This window comes from Zootoca vivipara, chromosome 6 (genome assembly GCF_965207765.1).
Source record: "Zootoca vivipara chromosome 6, rZooViv2.hap1.1, whole genome shotgun sequence".
Taxonomy (NCBI): domain Eukaryota; kingdom Metazoa; phylum Chordata; class Lepidosauria; order Squamata; family Lacertidae; genus Zootoca; species Zootoca vivipara.
Genome location: NC_142589.1, coordinates 15773046 through 15792900, shown reverse-complemented (window position 1 = coordinate 15792900; position 19855 = coordinate 15773046). Strand labels below are relative to the sequence as shown.

At 46.6% G+C, this 19855-nt stretch overlaps 1 protein-coding gene across 3 annotated transcripts in view; it reads left to right on the top strand.

The window, feature by feature from the left end:
- The window catches only part of ACAP3 (ArfGAP with coiled-coil, ankyrin repeat and PH domains 3), a 138712-nt gene that overhangs the window by 111609 nt on the left and 7248 nt on the right, over positions 1-19855 (top strand). For 2 of the 3 annotated variants that reach the window (XM_035117469.3, XM_088671619.1), the window contains exons 18-25: positions 229-443; positions 1701-1805; positions 2319-2420; positions 2584-2676; positions 3406-3626; positions 4955-5064; positions 6580-6690; positions 7136-7197. In XM_035117469.3, coding sequence (XP_034973360.1) covers positions 229-443; positions 1701-1805; positions 2319-2420; positions 2584-2676; positions 3406-3626; positions 4955-5064; positions 6580-6690; positions 7136-7197 — 1019 coding nt within the window. Of the gene's footprint in view, positions 1-228; positions 444-1700; positions 1806-2318; positions 2421-2583; positions 2677-3405; positions 3627-4954; positions 5065-6579; positions 6691-7135; positions 7279-19855 lie in introns of all 3 variants that reach the window. The other variant, XM_088671620.1, reaches the window with a different exon arrangement.

Below are 19855 nucleotides of genomic sequence, written 5' to 3'. Positions count from 1 at the left end.
CAGCCATTTTGGGTGCCCATAGAAGGGCAAAGCGACACCGGAAGTTACATCGACGCAACTTCCGGTGTCAAATGGCTGCTGGTCCCGGATTCTGCAGTCCGGAACTTGGAAGGTAAGGAGCAAAGGCTCAAACTAAGCTCTGCGCCAGCTTTGTGCAAGCAAATCAAGATGGATGCCGAACCAAACGTGCTCTGAAGGAGCTCTTCATAAAACTGAGTTCCCTCTCAGGCAGGACAAAGAAGCATGGATCAAAGTCAAATACGTGGAGAAGAAGTTCCTGAAGCAGCTGTCGACTGGGGAGGCCCTGGCAGAGAATGAGAGGAAACCCCGGCGCTGGAGCGTGAAAAAGTGCCAGAGGCGCAACAGCTCCACAAAAGCGCCCACAGCACGGAGGAAGTACCGGCACGAAGCAGGAAACGCATCACCGGCAGCGCACTCTTCAGGTGAGGGACTGCCATTTGCCACGCCAGCCCTTCTTCTCTCCGTGTGCCGTCTCCTAGAAGGGATGGCTCAGTTCAGTAATGCAGTGTTGTTGTTGGTTTCACTTCACATTAGCCATTTTCAGAAGTCACATTCAGAGTTTTAGAAGGGTCCTGCTGGGTTGGACCAATGGCCTATAAAGATTAAAGCACATCGACATTCTATAAGGTGTCGGAGTGCAAGCAGGATTTCTCCACTCTCTCATCTCAGCGCTGTGGGGCCACAGTGCTAAGATCGGAGGTGAGCCTCTGCCTGCTCTTTTAAAAGCAGCAGACAGAGGCATACCTCCGATCTTAGCACTGTCAGGAGATGGACGGGTGGACAGCCCTGTCCACTCTGAAAAATGGCCCTACTGAGATAATAACTTTCCAGAGATTTAGCTTGGTAATAATATATATGGTAAATCATATAGGAACATTTACTATATAGTTTTTCAAAGTTGTTCATTTGCTGTGCATTCCACACACCTCTTAAGTTTGCATAGCTAAACTCTGCATGGGAGTTCCTGAGACATCAAGATCCCGAGAGCAGGGGTTTTTTTTTTGCAACTGGATGCCGTTTTGCATCAGGATGGCAGACAGAACCTTTCAAAACCTCACTAATCTTAACCACTGATTTTCAAACTGCACATTTTTTTGGTTTGTTAGAAGAACAGCACTGGTGTACAAGACGGCTCGTGGATGATATAGGGTGTTATTGCTGTCCTACTCAGAATACTCCCATTGAAATTAATGGATATAGCTATTTGGTTCAGTGATAGGACTTAGTTCAATACCTCCCATACTCTGCAGATAATGTTCGCGTTCTGTAATCCTACCGCATTTAAAGACCTGAGAAGAGCCTGCTGGATGTAGTCCAGCCTCCTCTTCTCACAGTGGCAACCAGATGCCTATGAAGACTGAAAGCAGGACCTCAGCATAACAATATTCTCCCTTCTTGCAGTTTTCAGCAGCTGGTATTCAGAAGCATGGCTGCCTCCAACTGTGGAGGCAGAACTGAGCCACCCATGACTCATTGTCTCTGATAGCCCTATCCTCCATGAATTTGTCTCAAAGCCACCCAAGTTGGTGGTCATCACTGCCTCCTGTGGCAGTGAGTTCCATAGTTTAGCCATGTGCTGTATTATATTGTGGGTGGGTGTGCATATGTGCACAAGTTGTGTGCGTGAGAACACAAACAGCAAACCCAGGGAGCATCTAAGGGTTGCTCTTTCCACACAGCTGCCACCCTCGAGAGGAAGTTCCGACGGGATTCCCTCTTCTGCCCCGACGAGCTGGATTCGCTTTTCTCGTACTTCGACACGGGAGCCGGGGCTGGGCCACGCAGTAAGTACAGCTAAGCTGCTGGTGACTTTGCTGCCGACTTTGCCGTTCCATTCTGCCACATCTGGGGCGTGTATCTTGAGTTGCAACAGCAGCAAAAACACTGCAACAGCACTGAGAAAGGGTGGGGTTGGAGGAAAAAAATACACAACGGGTTGTATCTAATTAAGTTCTGCTCTGAGTAGGACTAGCATTGGCTAGAAAACCCCAAGTATTTTTCAGGAACTGCAGCCTATAGTGTTTTTTCTTTTCTTTCCCCATTTCACCTTTATTGTTTCCTACCCCCCTTGGCCTTTTTATGCTTTGGGGGATGGGTTTCCGCCTCCTTTTTCTCCCCTGCTTAAAAGGACAATTAGCCAGCTTTCTTTCCTGTCCCCCTCTCCTATTCACCCTTTAAGGAGAGCAAGATCCATTCTAGACTGCTGCATTTCTTTAAATAATTTTTTTTAAAGCAGAAAAACCACCTGTGCCTATGACCATGACTGCCCCCTCAACTTCTGTCCACCTTCCACTTAGGTGGCAACCACATCTCTGTGCCGCACCCCCTGGCAGCCAGCCCATGGAGCGACAGTGGTAACGGTCCCACTGGGAGCGGGTCGCCGTTCCTCCTGGATGGAGGTAAGGGAGAATAGCTTGGCAGTCTAGCCCTACGGGAGGCGCTTGCTGTGCTGTCCATACTGGCTAAGTGGAATTATCTCTGGGTACCAGATGCTTGTGTGTGTGTGTGTGTGCCTCCCTGCATATTAAAATGCCCTTGGATTGTGTCTTGTTGGCCCCGCAGGTCTGAGCAGTGACAGTGGGCTGGGCGGCAGCACCGACGGCAGCACTGACGTCCTAGTGTTTGGCTCGGTGGTGGACAGCGTCACGGAGGAAGGTAAGTACTCCATGATAGCTGACTTCAATTATCTGATAAGTTTGAGCTCCTGACATGAGAGCCTTTTGCGTCCCGAGGGCCACATTCCCTACCTGGCAACCTTCCAGGGGTCGCATGGCACTGATGGGCAGGGCCAGGGACAAAAGTGGGCGGGGCCAGGGGTGTCAGTTTTAACTTTTGTGCAGTGGGACAGTTTCTACTCTCTCTTTCTTTCTTCCTCTCCTTCTCATGCACCCACACCCCCCCTCTCTTATCCTCCATCCATCAAGGCTCAAGGGCACATTCCAGTGAAGCCGAAACACTCAAGGAGGGTGTGAACCCAGGCTGGTTGAAGGGTGTGGCCTGGGGAGAATGCTGAGGCATAGCTGCCAAGTTATCCCTTTTTTTAAGGGATTTTCCCTTATGCTGAATAGGCTTCCTCGCGAGAAAAGGGAAAACTTGGCAGCTATGTGCTGAGGGCCAATCAGAAAGGCCCATAGGGCCACATCTGCTACTTAGCCCGGCCTGAGGTTCTGTATGCCTGCTCCAGTGCAAAGCAAGGAAATAAATCAGGAGGTGGGGCTATGCAAATGATAGGGCGGTCCTAGGCAAATGAGAAGGTGGGGCTGTTCAGGTCATAGCTGCAGGCTTGGCTCCGATTGAGGCCAGAGAACAGGTCTGAGCGTCACAGAGGGTCTATGTCTATGCCTCATGCTGGCTTTTTCTTCTCTGCCTTTCGCCCTGTGTTAGAGTGTGAAGTTTCAGAAGAATCAAGCGGAGAAGCTGAAATAGAGCAAGAGGCCTCCGATCTGGAGGACCTGCGGGAGCTGCACCCGGGTTTGCTGGTTTACAAGGCATCGCGGGCCAGGAATTTGCCTGTGATGGCGGAGGCCCTGGCGCACGGGGCAGATGTCAACTGGGTGAACGATGAGGATGAGAACAAAACCCCGTTGATCCAAGCTGTAATGGGGGTAAGGCTAGCAAGCCTCAGCTATTTCAGTGGGGGCGGTGGTATTTATTTATTTCGTAAAAAATTTATATGCCGCTTGATTTTAAAACAAACAAACAAATAAATAAAACCTCAAAGAAGTTTCCGAAGAAAGATAAAACAGAGACATTCATCACTAAGAAAAATTAACAGACTTTTGAAAAGTTGAAACAACAGCAGACTAAAAACGGATTTAAACTTGCATCAACTTTGTAGACATCTGGGTAGGCAAGAATGTTTTTAGCAGGCTCCGAAAGGAGTACAGTGAGGGCCCAACCTGATATCAATAGGCAGGGAGTTCCAAAGGGTAGGCACTGCCACACTGAAAGATCGCGTTCTTACAAATACAGAATGGGTATTATGTCCCACTGGCGATGGTGCCAGTCCCGCCAAATGGTAGAATGGGTGCAAATGGAGGTAAGACCAGGCCCCCCTGCAGAGGGAGGGTGGGGGGCACCTGATACACTTGCCTTGGGCCTCGGAGGCCTAAGTCGGCTGTGGGGGGGCCACCAGGGACTGACTGATTTTTTTGTTTGAGTTTATAACTATTCTAACAAGACTCCCGCCCTGGGCCTCAGACAATCTGTGCATGGATCCCAAGTTGTTAAGGGCTTTATATATTGTTGTTGGGTTTTATCTCACATTACTCCTCCTCAGAGCAGGCCCACTGAAGTTAATGGACTATGATTAATTTGTCTGTCAAGGGGGGTTACAACATTAAAATACAATAATATCTATTGATCCACACGCACACGCATATGTACAACGAAGTTAAGAACAGCAACGAAGCAGCAATAGATACCGTGTTTCTCATATTATAAGACATGTCTTATATTTATTTTTTCCTCAAAAAAAACACACTATGGCTTATTTTCAAGGGATGTCTTATTTTTTTCCTCCTCCTCCTGCCGCAGCCGGCATTGCTGCTGCGCCTATCACTATGTCTTATTTTCGGGGTATGGCTTATATTCCTTGAATGCTTAAAAATCCTGCTATGGCTTATTTTATGGGTATGTCTTAAAATATGAGAAACAGGGTAGTAGTTGATTAAAAAGAGAGCTTCATATTGTGAAAACCTGCTAAAAAGTACAACTTAACTTTTGTGGTGTCTCCCAAAGAACTCTTGCAATTGTAGCTCTGATGCCAAGAGTTCTGCGGGGGGCGGGGGGCGGCAGCAATCTCCTCAGAAAACTACAACTCCCAGGGCTCTCTAGCAAGAAGGGATGCGTATTACACTTGCCAAAGTCTGTTTGGTAATACCTGGAGTTTCTCCCATCTGATCTCTCTCCCAATTTAATCTGTCTCCATCAGGGCTCCTTGATAGCCTGCGAATTCTTGCTCCAGAATGGAGCAGACGTTAACCAAAGAGATATCCGAGGGCGCGCACCTCTGCATCACGCTACGTATTTGGGCCACACTGGGTGAGTCATTCGGTGCGCGAAGCTACCAGGAAGGAGTGCCTTAGCTTAAGCTGGTATATGCCAGATCAGTCAGACCTGGCTATCCATGTACTAATTGTGTCCTAGCTTGACTACTGCTATGCATTGTATGCGGGGCTGCCTTTGAAGACAGTTCAGAATCTTCCATTGGTGCAAAATGCAGCCGTGTGGATGCTGAGGGGCCCAAAGCAGTCCAATCACACCTGGTTGTCTCCAAATAAACGTGAACCTGTCTAATTTGCACTTTCCAGAACAAACCTGGAGTTGAAACATGTCCATCTGTTGAAATTTGAAGCCTCTCCAAATCTTGCAATGTGGTTCTCCTCTCGAGTAATGCGTTCAAAAGTGCACCTATCGAGGAAGGCTCATTTTGTATGGGACTCCCTGACTGGCCGCCTTTGACATCTCAGGAGATTGGTTGCTTACTTAAAAACCTGACAACAGGCAAAGCCATGCGCTTCCTGCCTGAAATATTTAAATTCAACCCGTCTTGGCGGGCTCCAATTTTGACTAGGTTGTTCTCTGACATTAACCAGACAGAGGTTATTCCTATTGGGTGGTGGTCCAGAATTATCATTCCTCTATAGAATACATGGAGAGAGATCTGAGCCTAAAAATTATAGGCCACTTGGTCTCCTGGATACAAGTCCACATAAAGTTTGTTGACTAAGCTTCAAATCTAGGCAGAGGAAAATGACATTTTTGCAGGCTGGTTTTGGGCATAGAAGAAGCACAACTGATCAATGCTTAGTGCCTAGCCCGTTCGATTCCTAAAAGTCTGAGTCAGGTGGGGGGAAGTTCATATGTGACTTTTGTGGGTTTTAATTAAGTATTTGACTTAAAGACAAAGGTGGTTTGTGCGGAAAATGATCACTTACTAATATAAATATTATTTATGTATTTATTTTATTGCATTCACAGCCCACCCTTGTCTCCTAGGTGGCCTACATGGTTCTCCCCCTCCTCATTCACTCCCTACAGCAAAAACCTTGTGAGGTGGGTTAGGCTGAGAGGGAGCGACTGGCCCCAAGGCTTCATGGCCTTGTGGGGATTTGAACCCTGGTCTCCCAGGCCATAGTCCAACACTCCAACCATTAAACTTCACTGCTGCTTCTGATTCAGAAACTTTACTCACACACTGCATATACGAGGTTCAAATGTACATAGAAATGTACACGTATTGGTTAACCTAATGTACAGAAAGGCATTATTTTAAGGAGAAACCACATTGCAAAAATGAGGAGAAATAGGCACTAAAATGCTAGTGAGTTTCCGTGAGGACTTTAAACAATAATAGCAATCACACACTGATGTGGAAATGTGGAGAACACAACTTAACATTGGAAGAATGAGAAACTGAGATAGATGGGAAATGACTTGTTCGTCCACCCTTAATAGGATTGCAGCCTCAGTCTCCTAAGGTTGGCTGTGATTTTTCGCCGAAATCTCTTGTCTCTCTTGCTCACTCTCTCTCTCTCTCTTTTTTACGTTTGGCAGCCAGGTCTGCTTGTTCCTAAAGAGAGGAGCCAACCAGCACGCGGTTGACGAGGATGGGCAGGACCCTCTGAGCATCGCGGTCCAGGCTGCTAATGCGGACATTGTTACCTTGTAAGTAGGGCCCCTCTGCCACGTCAGAGCCTTCCCCCTGGATCTGATCATAGAATTGTTGAGTTGGGAGGGACCATGAGGGTCATCTAGCCCAGCCCCCTGCAATGCACTGGCTTACTGCAAGTCTCGACCCTTTAAAAGCCCAAGCAGTCTAGGCCAGGGTTGCAGAAACAGTGAACAAGAAAAGTAAAGAAGAAGAAAAAGAAATGACACCCATATACTATCCCCCCCCCTCAAAAAAGCCCAGAACTTGCAAACATTAGAAGGTCGTTATTGTAATTAACCTGCATTTAACCTAATACAGTGCTTATAAAAATGAATTGAAAATATTGATAAATTTGTCCACGGCAAGTCTACATTTACACACGATTTGTTCATGTGTTATTTTATATGGCTAAGCAGACCTTCCCTCCTCCTCCTCCTCCTCCTCCTCCTCCTCCTCCAGGCTGCGTCTGGCTCGAATGAACGAAGAGATGCGAGAAGCCGAGGGCCCGTTTGGTCATCCAGGTCAATATCCGAACAACAGCCCCACAGAGCTCCAGTACAGGAAGTGTATACAGGAGTTCATCAGCCTTAACATAGATGAGTGTTAGTGACGACTCCCGCAACCCTGATGCCTCCTCCTCCTCCTCCTCTTCCTCCTTTGGGTCGAAATTTAAGGATGCTGACTGAGCCCAGGAAAGAAGGAAACAAAACAAAACTGTAGACATGTCTTGTGGTGGGGGGAGGGGGGATGTTTGGCAACTGGGGGGCGGGGGGCTTGCTGATGGAAGTTTTCCATTCCAATAGCCCATGCGTGGGTGTGCCCCGATGGCCACGCAGAAGGAGGAAGAGAGATAGAGAGAGACACTGAGAGAGGGGATATGGGCAAAGAACCCTTAAAATGAAATATATGTGTAAAAATTTCACCTCTGGTCCCAGAAGTGGGGAGGGTTCTGATTTTTAAGGTACGCAAACTTTGGAAGTGGATGGATCAGGGCCGGAACACCCGTTCTGCCTTGTGAGCTTTGCAGGATCGTGTCCACACCACAAAGTACCTTTTAATGCAGATTAAAAGCACACAGCTTTTCCCTGAAGAACCCTGGGAACTGTAGCTTGTTTGAGGGTGTTAGGGAGTGTAGCTCTTTGAGGGATCAACTACAGTTCCCGAGATTATTTGGGGAGGAGCCTTGTGCTTAAAGTGCATGGTGTGGGTCAGCCCTAAGAGTGTAAGAGCGCACCTCTTACCCACTTTTCCAATAGTTTGATTGCTATTTTTAAACCCCCATTGCCAGAAATCGATTCGGAGGAGAGACACTTTTGCAGAGAGAAGAGGGAATTGTATATATAGGTGAAAAGGGAGCCGATATTTGGGACTTGAAAGGGGCATATTCCTCTCTCTCTCTCTCTCTCTCTCTCTCTCTCTCTCTCTCTCTCTCTCTCTCTCTCTCTCTCTCTCTCTCTCTCTCTCTCCTCTTGCTCTTCCCAGTGGCATTAGCCATCAACCTGTGATGTGTCTTTCAGATGGTTTGGAATGCCGATCACACACACACATATGAAAAGCTCAGCCAGTTGGTTTGGGCTGGAAATGCAAATTCCTGGCCCACTTAAGGTACAGAGCAGGTGTTGATGGGGGTTTGGTGGGGCGATCGGCAGGTCTGTTTGCTGTGCCCTTTTTGCATGTGCTAGAGTTCTTTGGATTGAGAGGCATGGCTGCCCACCTTACATGCTCTCAGGTTAATGCTGGCAAAGGCTTCCTCTGGTTTTTGCTTTGTTTTGTTTTGAGGTGGGGTTTTTTCCTGTGTGTGTACGGAATATTTAACAGGGAGGTAAGCTTAGCTGGTCAAAGCCATAACTCAGCCGCTTCCAAGATGAGGACGCGATCCTTGAAGGGCGAAGGCAAATGTAACATACATGAGAAGAGCGCGGAAGCATCGTCGCCGTGGGTTATGTTCACTGTTGGTCTTACTCAGAGTGCATCTATTGGATTGAACAGGCACAACTAATTTAGGTCTATTAATTCCAGTGGGCCCACTCTGGCTAGGATTTAGTTGGATGCAACCTATGTTTGGTGCAAATTGTACCCTCATCTCTTTTTCAGGGTCAGACTCTGAGGGTGAGGCAGGGAGAATGCTGCCCCTTTCTGGCCAATAAAATAAAATAAAAATCAGTTGTGGGTGGCATCAGTTGGCTACTATCTGCGTTGTGAATGAGATGCCTCCAGTCCTGGTGCAAAAGGCAGTTTTGTAACTGTTTTTTTTTCTTTTAAATGCCTCTTTATAGAGGATCGGTGGTATGAATGAATAAATTAAGGGTGACCAGTTGTTAGTCATACTGCAAAATGACTTTGGCCCAGTTCTCACTGCGGTTGTTAACTTGTGTCTGGGCTGTACCACTCCTGGTGGTAGATGGGGACTCATGTAATGGAATTTTTCTCCATATCAAAACAAATGCCCTGCACAAGGAAGACTAGCATGTCAGTGTGGTTTCTAGCCCAACTTTCTTCCTGATGTGCTAACTCTCTGTGTACAGGGTGATTATTGTTATTATTATTTTGTAAAGTGTGCCTCAATTTTTTTCTTAAATGGCCCACAAGGTGTGCAACCTTCCTGAAGGTCATGGAGTAGAGGAAAAACAGACAGCTAACTTTGCACCCATTCTTGCGAATACAGGAGTAACAAACACCAACCACAATTTCTCTTGAGATAGTACATCTGTCTTCACCTTTCAGATATTACATCAGTCTTCACCTGTAGACTTACCAAAAGTGGTGAGGCTTGGAAGAAGATGCTCATCGCCGGCGATGAGTTTTTGATTTTTGATTTTTTTTTAGGAAGACAAAAAAAACAGACACACACCCAGGGAGAATTGTAAAGTCACTCCTAGCTAGCCTTCCGAGGCAACAATTAACTGGAGCACATAAGGGGGTGGGTGGGTTTATATTCCTAAATCATGATGGATTTCCTACTTAACAATTCCAGAGAAAGAGGATTTCTCCTTTGCATGCTCGCCCTTACAAAGACTGTGATTCTTCCTCTCCCTGATGCATGTCCGCAGAGGGCTCAGCAGTTCCAGATTTCTTGGATTCTGGGATACGGGATGTTTGGGGTGGGGCGGAGTGGGACAGGGTGGGGTGGGGTGGGGTGGGGAGGGTTAGGTTATTTATTATGCTTTTTTCTGGAGCAGGACCTGTTCTTACTCTCCCAAGTAACTCTTGGGTTGGTGGTGTTTGTTTTTTTAATGGTCTCTGTCAGGAGACAGACCGGGATTTTACTTTAGGCTTAGGAGTAGGATAACTTCTCTTGACGGTCATGTGTAAAATATGAAGCAGCGGCTGGCCCAGGCACTGCCTTGGGGCGGTAGGGGAAGTTGTCCTCCCCAAAGCGAAAGAATCCTACCATGTTCCCAGTGTCATTACCTCCTGTTCAAGGGTTAGGTGGCTTGCGGGGGAGCGAGCAAATTGTGCTGGTTGTCTCTCTCTCTCCATCCTCTCCATTGGTGCATCAGGTACATCTCCCATCCCATCTCCTGCCTAGATGGCCCTCCTCCCTGCCAACCTCATATACACCTGCTTAAGGAGCTGAGGCAGATAATTTTGCATCTGCTAACACTTTCCCAGTGGTCTCCACTGAGAGACCAGTCTCTTGGGGTGGTGCAAAAGGCTACAGATGCATGCAATTCTCACTCGAGAGTTTTTTGGGAAGATTTGGGGCAGGGGAGGCGAAAGTGTAAGCTTTGAAGCTTGGAGTGAGGGGAGAGAAATCCGAATGGACTATGTCCTGGAAGGTGACTCCCACTAAATTTGAACCGAAACACAGCCATGCTTTGAAATTTGCACTTCTACAAACTAGGCAGGGCAGTTTCCCACAGTGCATACATTGAGGTGGAACTGCATGCAAGGATGTGTATTTTAGGAGAAAATCACACTTTTAAGGCTGGCAATTTTTCATTAGGGCTTTAAGAAAGTAGGGAGGGCAAGTACATGTTCCCAGTTTTTCCACCAGGCCTGGCCATTCCTGAGATATTCTGTTACCTTCCACAAGGGCTGATGTTCAAATACAGTACCAAGCTTGCACCCAAATCCTCTCACGCACGCTCTAAAGCAGGCATCCCCAAACCTCGGCCCTCCAGATGTTTTGGACTGCAATTCCCATCATCCCTGACCACTGGTCCTGTTAGCTAGGGATGATGGGAGTTGTAGGCCAAAACATTTGGAGGGCCGCAGTTTGGGGATGCCTGCTCCAAAGCCACCAGGGTTCCTGGATGCCAATTGCTCTCTGCGGTTCTGGCCCCTACAGCCTAACCTAGGAAGCTGCTTTGTACTGCATCAGACAGGCAAAGACTCTCTAGGAGTTCAGAAAGGGCTCCCTTTCACCTTAAATAATAATAATAATAAAAATAATTTATTTATACCCAGCATAATGAAAACATAGCATAACATCAACTATTTAAAATTTCCCAATACAGGACTGTCTTCCGATGCCTTTGGCAAGTTGTGCAGTTGTTTATTTGTTTGACATCTGATGGGAGGAAGTTCCACAGGGCAGGCACCACTATGGAGAAGGCCCTCTGCCTGGTTCCCTGTAACTTCTTGCCCTTCACTTCTCCTTTACCTGGAGATGGCAGGGATTGAACCTGGGACCTCCTGCACACAAGGCAGATTCTCTGCGACTGAGCCACAGCCCTTCCCCTAGGACAGGGGAACAAAGGAATAACATGGCCAGATGCATTGACACTGAGCTACAGCCCTTCCTCTCTGACAGCCTTGTGACTCTCCCAGAAGCCCCACCCTCTTCCTCATGCCCCAGACCTCGGCACAACATTCCTGCTCAGGTCGGCCCCATGGTTCTCCTGCCTTTTGCCTCACCTTCTGTGACCTCAGGTCAGCCTGGGTGATGCAGTTCATCTGCTTAGCTGCCTCTCTCTGCCGTGAGGCAACCCCTGGTGACTGATGTGACGAAGAATACATCAAATACTCTCTCTTTTTCTCTTTCCTTCATTCTTCCCCCACCCTCCTCCTCCTCAAGCCAGCTCCCTCTGCTGAATCACACATCCCACAATATTGACTCAGATGCTGTGCTTGCAATGCACTTCTCTGAGCAACCTCTGAGTAAAACCTATAGTAATGGGCACATGGGAATTAGGGAGCCCATTCTTCTCATTTTCTTACCCATTCCGCCCCCAGCAGAAATGAGTCATTCTCATTTCTGGCAGAAAGAGCTGTTCAACAGTGGAATTGACTCCCTCGGCAGGTGGCAGACTCTCATTCCTTAGAGGTTTGCAAACAGGAGTTGAGTGACCATCTGTCAGGGATTCTTTCGATGTGATTCCTGCATTGCAGGGGCTGGACTAGATGACCCGTTGGGTCCCTTCCAGCTCTACATTTCTACGGTTCTATGATTCCCTCACTCCTCTTAAAGGAATAGCAAGTTCCATCCTTCTCTTCTATATCTTGGTAAAAGCCAGGAAGCCAACTTGCCCTGAGCATACCTGCCAAGTCTCCGGCTGAAAAATGCAGGATCAGCAGCGGCGCGGCACCGGAAGTTGCGTAGAAGCAACTTCCGGGGCCGCTCTTCCCATGTGTGGGCATCATAAATCGGGCACAGCGGCACCGGAAGTTGCTTCTACGTATGCCCGGTGGCCATCTTGGTGGTGGCTGTATGGCGACGGCCATGACTGCCGCTGCCATGCAGCCACCACCAAGATGGCTGCCGGGCATGCGTAGAAGCGACTTCTGGTGCCACTCTGCCTGATTTCTGGTGCCCACACATGGGCACCCAAAATGGTAGGAAATCCAGGGGATTTCCGGGATTTTTCTCCATTCAAGAGAACAGCGGGAAACGGATTAAAATCTGGGGGTTTCCCGCGAAAAACGGGATACTTGGCAGCTAAGGCCCTGAGCATTATCAGCCAGTCATTTTTGGATCCCATCTTTGCACTCAGAAATTCAAGTCGGCATACCTTGGAATCGAGTGAGTCATCCTGTTCTTATCCTCACCACAACTACCCTGTGAGGGAGGTTAAACCAAGATAAAATACAGTCGGCCACAAGCGTTTTGTCCCTGAGCTTCATGGCTGGAGCAGTGAGTCAGACCCAAAATTTTCATTGTACCATCCGACGGTGGTGACTACCAACTTGGATGGCTATCACAGACATAGATTCGTGCTATCGCTGGCTACTGGCTATAATGGCTATGCTGAACCTCCATTGTTGAAGACAGTATACCTGTGCATAATGCCAGTTGCTTTGATCTTAGGTGGAGGAAGTGTTGTTGCAATCAGATCCTGCTTGGGGGCTTCTTAGAGGCATCTGGTTGGCCACTGTGAGAGCAGCATGCTGGATTAGATGGGCCCCTGGCCTTCTTAGGTCTTTATCTACAACCCTACCACACTACTGCCCCCAACTATTAGATCAGAGATGAAAAGAACTCTGTGGACATTACAGTAGTTCAAAAGAATTTGTCTAAGTCATCCAGGCTGGTGGCCATCACTACTTCTTGTGGGAGCGAACCACATTGAAATCCCCCCAGAAACATCTGTTTGTGTCAATTAATTTCATGATTGCATGAACTGCCCCAGGAAAGGTGTGTGTTCAGCTATCGTCAGACCTTTTCAGACCTGCCTGTATACCAAACATGCATTGGGGGAATCATTTCTTATATAACCATATATTTGTATGGAGGTGCGGCAACTTGGGACGGGAGCGAAATTTGATTTTGCTTGCGTTTGACATTTGAAGTCAGTCCTACCTGATTCCCCCGCTTTCCGAAACAATATGCAAACTGAAACGCAGCCATTGAAATCTGTGCTTTTGCAATGCAGTTCTCCAACCATGTAATGTGTACTCCCTCCCCCCCCAAAAAAAAGCATATACAGTACTTAAGGGTGCTTAATAATGCACATACTGTATTAGTGATAACTTACCAAAAAATTGCATTCTATTTGGGAAAATCGCTTTGCAAAAACGTGTATATTAGGCGAGATGGCGTTTTATCTGTTTGGAATGCATTAGTATACCTACAATTTTTCCACACTGAAAAATTGCACTGAAATAATGATAGATTTTCACGGGGACCATTTTCTTTAATTGCAAACTGATGTGGAAATGTGGAAAACGTAACTGAAAGCTTGGGAAATGGAGAGAAACTGAAAGTGACAAATTCACCCCTCCTTAGCTGCTGGACACCATGACCCCATGGAGGCGCCCCAACCCACCCATTGAAGTGGAGTACAGATTTTTTTCCCCTTCCCTCTCCTTGCCACCAGCCCTCTAGGCCGCTGCCATATTTTTAAATTGTGGATGCAGACAAGAAAGCCACGGTTTAAATCCTGAGGTAGTGGCGGTCGTAGGGGCTTGCAAAGGGTTGCATGCCTGACAAGGTGTTTTATCTATTTATGATGCATTAGTACCTACATTTAAGATTCAATGTATAAAATCAGCTATGTGCACTTTTCCTACTTAGCAGTATTGGGTTCTTTTTTTAAAAAAAAAAGAAAGATGTTAATGTTCTTTTTGTTATGGAATACTGTGCTGTCTTTTTAAAATGGGTGACATTGTTTAAGTATTTAATTTATTACTGAGGAAGCCCCCAAGGGCGTGTGCAATTACTTTCTCCCTGCCCCCTTACCTTCATTCAATACAGTTTGGCTGTATTTCAACGTCAGATTTTTCCTTTCTTTTGTACAGTTGCTAGGGAGTTGTTGTTTTTTTAAAAAAAGAAAATCCAGCAAATTTGCCTTTCCACACCACCTGCTCAGATCGCTTTCTATCGACCCTCTTTGCTCTGTTTTTGGAAGATGGCTCTCAAAGCATCAGAAGCCTGGTAGTTTTCGAAGACCTCTAAAGCAAGTTTCTGGGCTGGATCTGGGCAAAGGTTGCAATCCTAGACCCGCTTGCCTGGGAGTAAGCTCCATTTAACATAGTGGGCCCTACTTCTGCGTAAGCATGCATAGGATTGCAGCTGTAAGTTAGATGAACTTTGTTCTCATTGAAAGCAATGGGGCTTGAGGTGTTACAGCTAAGTTGCCCCACTTGATTTCAGTGGCATCTGAGCTCAACTCGTTTAGTCTGAATCCGGCCCTCTTATATGCTTTCATTAGGATGAACGTTGGACTTTCACAAATCTCTTCCATTGGTTGATGGGGATTCTGGAACAGCATGGACGAGATGTGTGTGTTCGGAGCTGGAAGAGAGGGACGTTAGGGGGGAAGTGTACATAATTCCCGGTTACTTTGCAACAAAGAACTAGGTATAACATTGCAAGGTTTGGCTTGTATGGCCTTTCCCTTCCAATATGGAAATATTTTTATTGTATTCTCTATAACCCTATTTGAAATGCGTCAGATCTCCTTCGCTCCCCACTCTTTTAAAGTGTTGAATCGCACACTGGATTACAAAATCCAATTGCAACTGCAAAGTTGCCTTTGTGAAGAAAGTAGCACCCCTTTCCCACTCAAAGCAAAACTCTCCTTCACAGCCATATTCCCTCCCCAGCTGACTATTGTTCCCTGGGAGAGGGTAGAAATAAGGCAGAGGCAGAGAGTGCATCAGCACTGTAATATTGCATCAATTTAATTCCTCTTTAATGGTCCTGGCTTCCTGCAAAGACTCCTGGGAAGTGAGTAGAGATAAGGGAGAAATTAGGTTCAGCTCATGCTTGAATACGGCAACTCCCTAATTCACACACACCAAAACAATGGGCAAACCAAAACGCAGCTATCCTTTGCAATTCACACTTCTTTGAATCTTGTGGTGCTGTTCTCCAACGAAAAAATGTGAATATTAGGAGAAAGTGCGCTAAAAATGCATCAACGAAAATAAAATACAAAAATGCATTATATATTAGGAAAAATCACATACAAAAAGTGTGTATGTCAGGAGAAATTTGCACTAAAATGCTGGCAAATTTTGGGGAGGGTTATTTTTTAAATAATAATAATAATAATAATAATAATAATACAAACCGATGAGCAAACCGGATTTAAGATTGGGAAAATGAGAAAGAGAGAGAAGCCACCCATTCCTAGCAGCGAGCTTCAGGGGAGGATGCTAAGCTTTCTCCATTAGAGGCCTTCTTCCCTTCCTTAGAGAACTACAACTCCCAGGATTCTTTGCAGTCTGTCATGTGACTGTTACAGCCCGGTTCACATTTCTATATGTTGCTTTCCCGGTGTCGGGATTTGCCAACTGGGTTCACTATTAGAGGGGCTGACTCATTGGGCGAATGAGACGAGTAGTTGATATTAAGGTGGAAGACAAGAAATGTGAACAAGTAGTGGGCAGGGAAAAGAGACCAAAATGGAGCGTCGTTGCTGCAGTCCAAAGGCAAATTGGATTTATGGTTAGCAATTGCTTAGCTTGGCAGCTGCCAATATACCCTCCGGATGTGGACTACAACTCTCATCCTTGACCCCTAGCCGTGATAGGTGGGGGCTGGTAAGAGTGGTAGCCCACCACATCTGGAGACGTCCTTGTTGGCGAACACTCATGACAAATGCATGTGGCTTGGCGTTCAGTGGATGGCGTGCAGAGGTGTTTGGAGTAGCTGGGGGAAAGGTGTGTGCTGCGAACTGGGGAAAAGATTTGTGGAGCATTGCAGGGAAAGGAGAAACACAAATATTGGACGAGAACGTAAAATACCGAGTGCTGTTTCCTTAGGAATGTGATGTGCTGATGAGCATTGAGCCAGAAGAGCCCTTTTAGGGTGTAAGAGGTCCACCGCAGCTCCCAGTGGAGAAACTCCAACTACCGTAACGTTCCGGCGAACGTTAATTTTCCGTGCTCGAAATATGTGTGTTTACCACATGGGGGTGCTCTTTGACAACCACTATCAATGGAAGAACTAGAAGGTTAGAAAGCTCAGCGCCATTGGCAAGAAAAGAACGTCAATTCCCCCTAGTACAAAGGCAAGCTGTGAAAGAGAGCACAGCCCAGATTGTTCACCTTCACAATGCAAACTGCCAATCATTGGAAGCTGAAAAGCCATAGGCATATCGCATATGCCCACAAGAATCCTGGGAATTGTAGTTTGTTAAGGATGCTGAGAGTTGTTAGGAGACACACACCCCCTCCAGCGCAGACCCCCATCTGTTTTGACCTTATATGACCCTGGTCTTTCTAGGACTCCACATATACCCAGAAAGCACACAGGGTGCTTCTGTGCAATGCTGGACCCCTCCTTCCTTCAGAAGAAACTTTTGTTTTATAAAATTAGGACCCACATTCAAATCAAGACATCTGGGGCTTTAATCACTTCCTATTTAAATAGCATTGGAGAAGGTTGAAACCGCTGTTGCTTTGCTGTGCCAGGTCTGAACCGTGTGATCAGCAAAATCATGGGGTGGCATCCTTCTTGGATCTCACCATTTCAGAGATGTGGGTGGGAGATGAGATCTGCAAAACCTTTCACTCTGTATTGAGAACAGCTTGAAGTTGCTAGTTGAAGCTCTAATATCAACAGGAAACAATGGGGGGGGGAGGAAGTAGTCATCTGGGACATGAAACACTCTCTGTAAATAACGTTTCAGCACATTAACCATTCCTCTTATCACTTCAACTTGCTTTTCAGTACAATCTTTGTAACTGAAATATACTCGGAGTCGAGAGTGAATTTCATGCTCTTTATTCAGCTCATAGTCATCAAGGAGGAGAAGAGAAGACGAATCTCTTTTCCCAAAACCATCTGCTTATATACATTATTTACACAATGGGCCTTGCGTGATTGGCTACTTCGGGGCTACACCTGTGGGCCAATTATATTGTGGATTGACTTCTGCCTGCAGCCTGATTGGCTGCTCCTACAGGCCAATCAGGTAGCAGATTCACTTCTGCCAGCCGCCTGATTGGCTGCTCCAGCAGGCCAATCTGGTTGCGGATTCACTTCCACCTGGAGTTGGATTGGGTAGCTCCCGCTGATTCTGAATCCTATTGTTCTAGGATTCAGCTCAGTACATAACAGTAACACTGGCTTGTTTGTTTGTTTTTTAATTAAAAAAATTACCTCTTCCTGTTTTTTCTCACTTTTGCCTGCTCGGCCTCGACTGAGTCTACCTATGGAAAAATCCCAACACTTCTGTATGTTATTTATCTTTATATGGTTTTAACCAGGAAAGAAAGAAAAAAAACATCAACAAACACATGCACACACACAACTGAGAATACCCCACAGAAATTCTGCTGCTCTGGTGTCTTATTGACCCCCCCTCTCTCCCCCTTCCTTCTCCCGTCTCTTGAAACACTGTTAATAAAAATCTAGAGTAAAATCTTTTACCTCTTCTTCCTTCGCCTCTTGTTATTTATGTTGTCTTGCTTCTGTTTTCTATATTAACTCTATGAGCTTTGGGACCCCCCCCCTGCCAAAATCTAGGGCACTATATTCACACACAAACACAACCCCTTGCTACTCTTTAAGTGGGGTGGTAAAGAAGACCCCCTTGAATTAGCCCCATTAGTGTTGATTTCACGTCACCTGCCTCCCTCTCCTTGTTAATTTAGGATGGTCAACATAACGATCGTAGGAACACAGAAAGCTGCCTTATACTGAACCAGATCATTGGTCTGCCTACACTGACCAGCAATGGCTCCCCAGAGTGTCAGGCAAGGAACATTCCCGGCCCTTAATTGAAGATGCCATTGGGAGTTGAACCTGGGTGAAGCAAGATGCTGTACCACTGAGCTACAGATAAATCCTGACAGGATGGAGAACTGAGCTAAAACATAACGAAATGAGTTTCATTATGGATAAATGGGTAAAGTCCTGCATTTAGGGAGGGGGGAAATCAGATGCACAAACATAGGAAGAACGATGCCTGGCTTCGCAGCAGCTCATGTGGAAATTATTTAAGCCAGGGATGGAGAACCAGTCGCCCTGCAAACATTGCTGGACTTGCCCCAGCCAGCATGGCCAAGAGTCAAGGGTGATGTATTTCCACGGCACCCACAGGACAATTGTTCCCCATCTGTTCTCTAAATATTTTGGACTACAGTTCCCATCAACCCAGGCAGCATAGCCAATGGTCAGTGGTGTTGCGGGGCTAGGAGAACAAGTGGAAGGCCACAGGTTGCTCATCCCTGGTCTAGTGGTTTTTAGTAGACCACACATTAGACATCAGTCACAATTGTTGACGCTACTCTGCATCAAGTATAGAGCAGGCATAGGCAAACTCCGCCCTCCAGATGTTTTGGGACTACAACTCCCACCATCCCTGACCACTGGTCCTGTTAGCTAGGGATGATGGGAGTTGTAGTCCCAAGACACCTGGAGGGCCGAGTTTGCCTATGCCTGCTATAGAGTTATAGCCCACTAAGTCCTATTCAGAGATGACCCATTCAAATTAATGGACTGAAGTCATGGACACTCATTTCAATGAGTCTTCTCTGAGGTGGGTAGCAACTAAGTCTCACTCAGAGTAGATCCACAGAAATTAATGAAGGAGACAACTAAATTACGCCAATTAATTTCAATGGGTCTTCTGTGAGTAAAACTTAGTTGGCTATCACCCACCATGTCCATATCATAAGAAGTAATTAAATCATCCTGTTTGGTCAGAATAAGATGTCCACTTCTGGTCTAAGGAGGCTATTGACAAGCTAAGAATGTGAGCAGGGCAACAAATTAGTGACTGGGGCTGATGGGGTTTGTAGTCCCCAACACCAGCATTGGCTGCCCCTATTCTACACTTGATCAGCAGCAGTTTATTGGAGTTTCAGGCAGAGGGCATTCCCTGCCCCACCAGGAGATGCCAGGGATTGAACCTGAGACTTCCTGCATGCAAAGCAGATGTGCTACCAATGAACTACTGCCCATCCCTTGAGACATGGGACCATAGGAAGCTGCCTTATACTGCGAGTCAGACCACCAACCCATCTTGCTGAATGGCAGCAGCTCACCAGGGTTTCGGATACAGAAGAGTCACAGCCCTACCTGGAGATACAAGGGATCAAACTTGGGACTTTCTGCATGCAAAGCTGAGCTTCTGCACCTTCTGCCACTGAGCTACAGCTCCTCCTTATGTCATGTTGGCTCCCCTCCCAATGTTCAGGTTTAGGAACCCAAATCATGAGTTCAGGGGCTTAGATCAGAGACTAGATTTGTCTGCTTGTGTCAACCTAGTGGCATAACAACTGCAGTTGACTCCTTCTTTGGCAGTTCCGTTAATTCTAACTCGCCATGGAGTACAGGGGCTG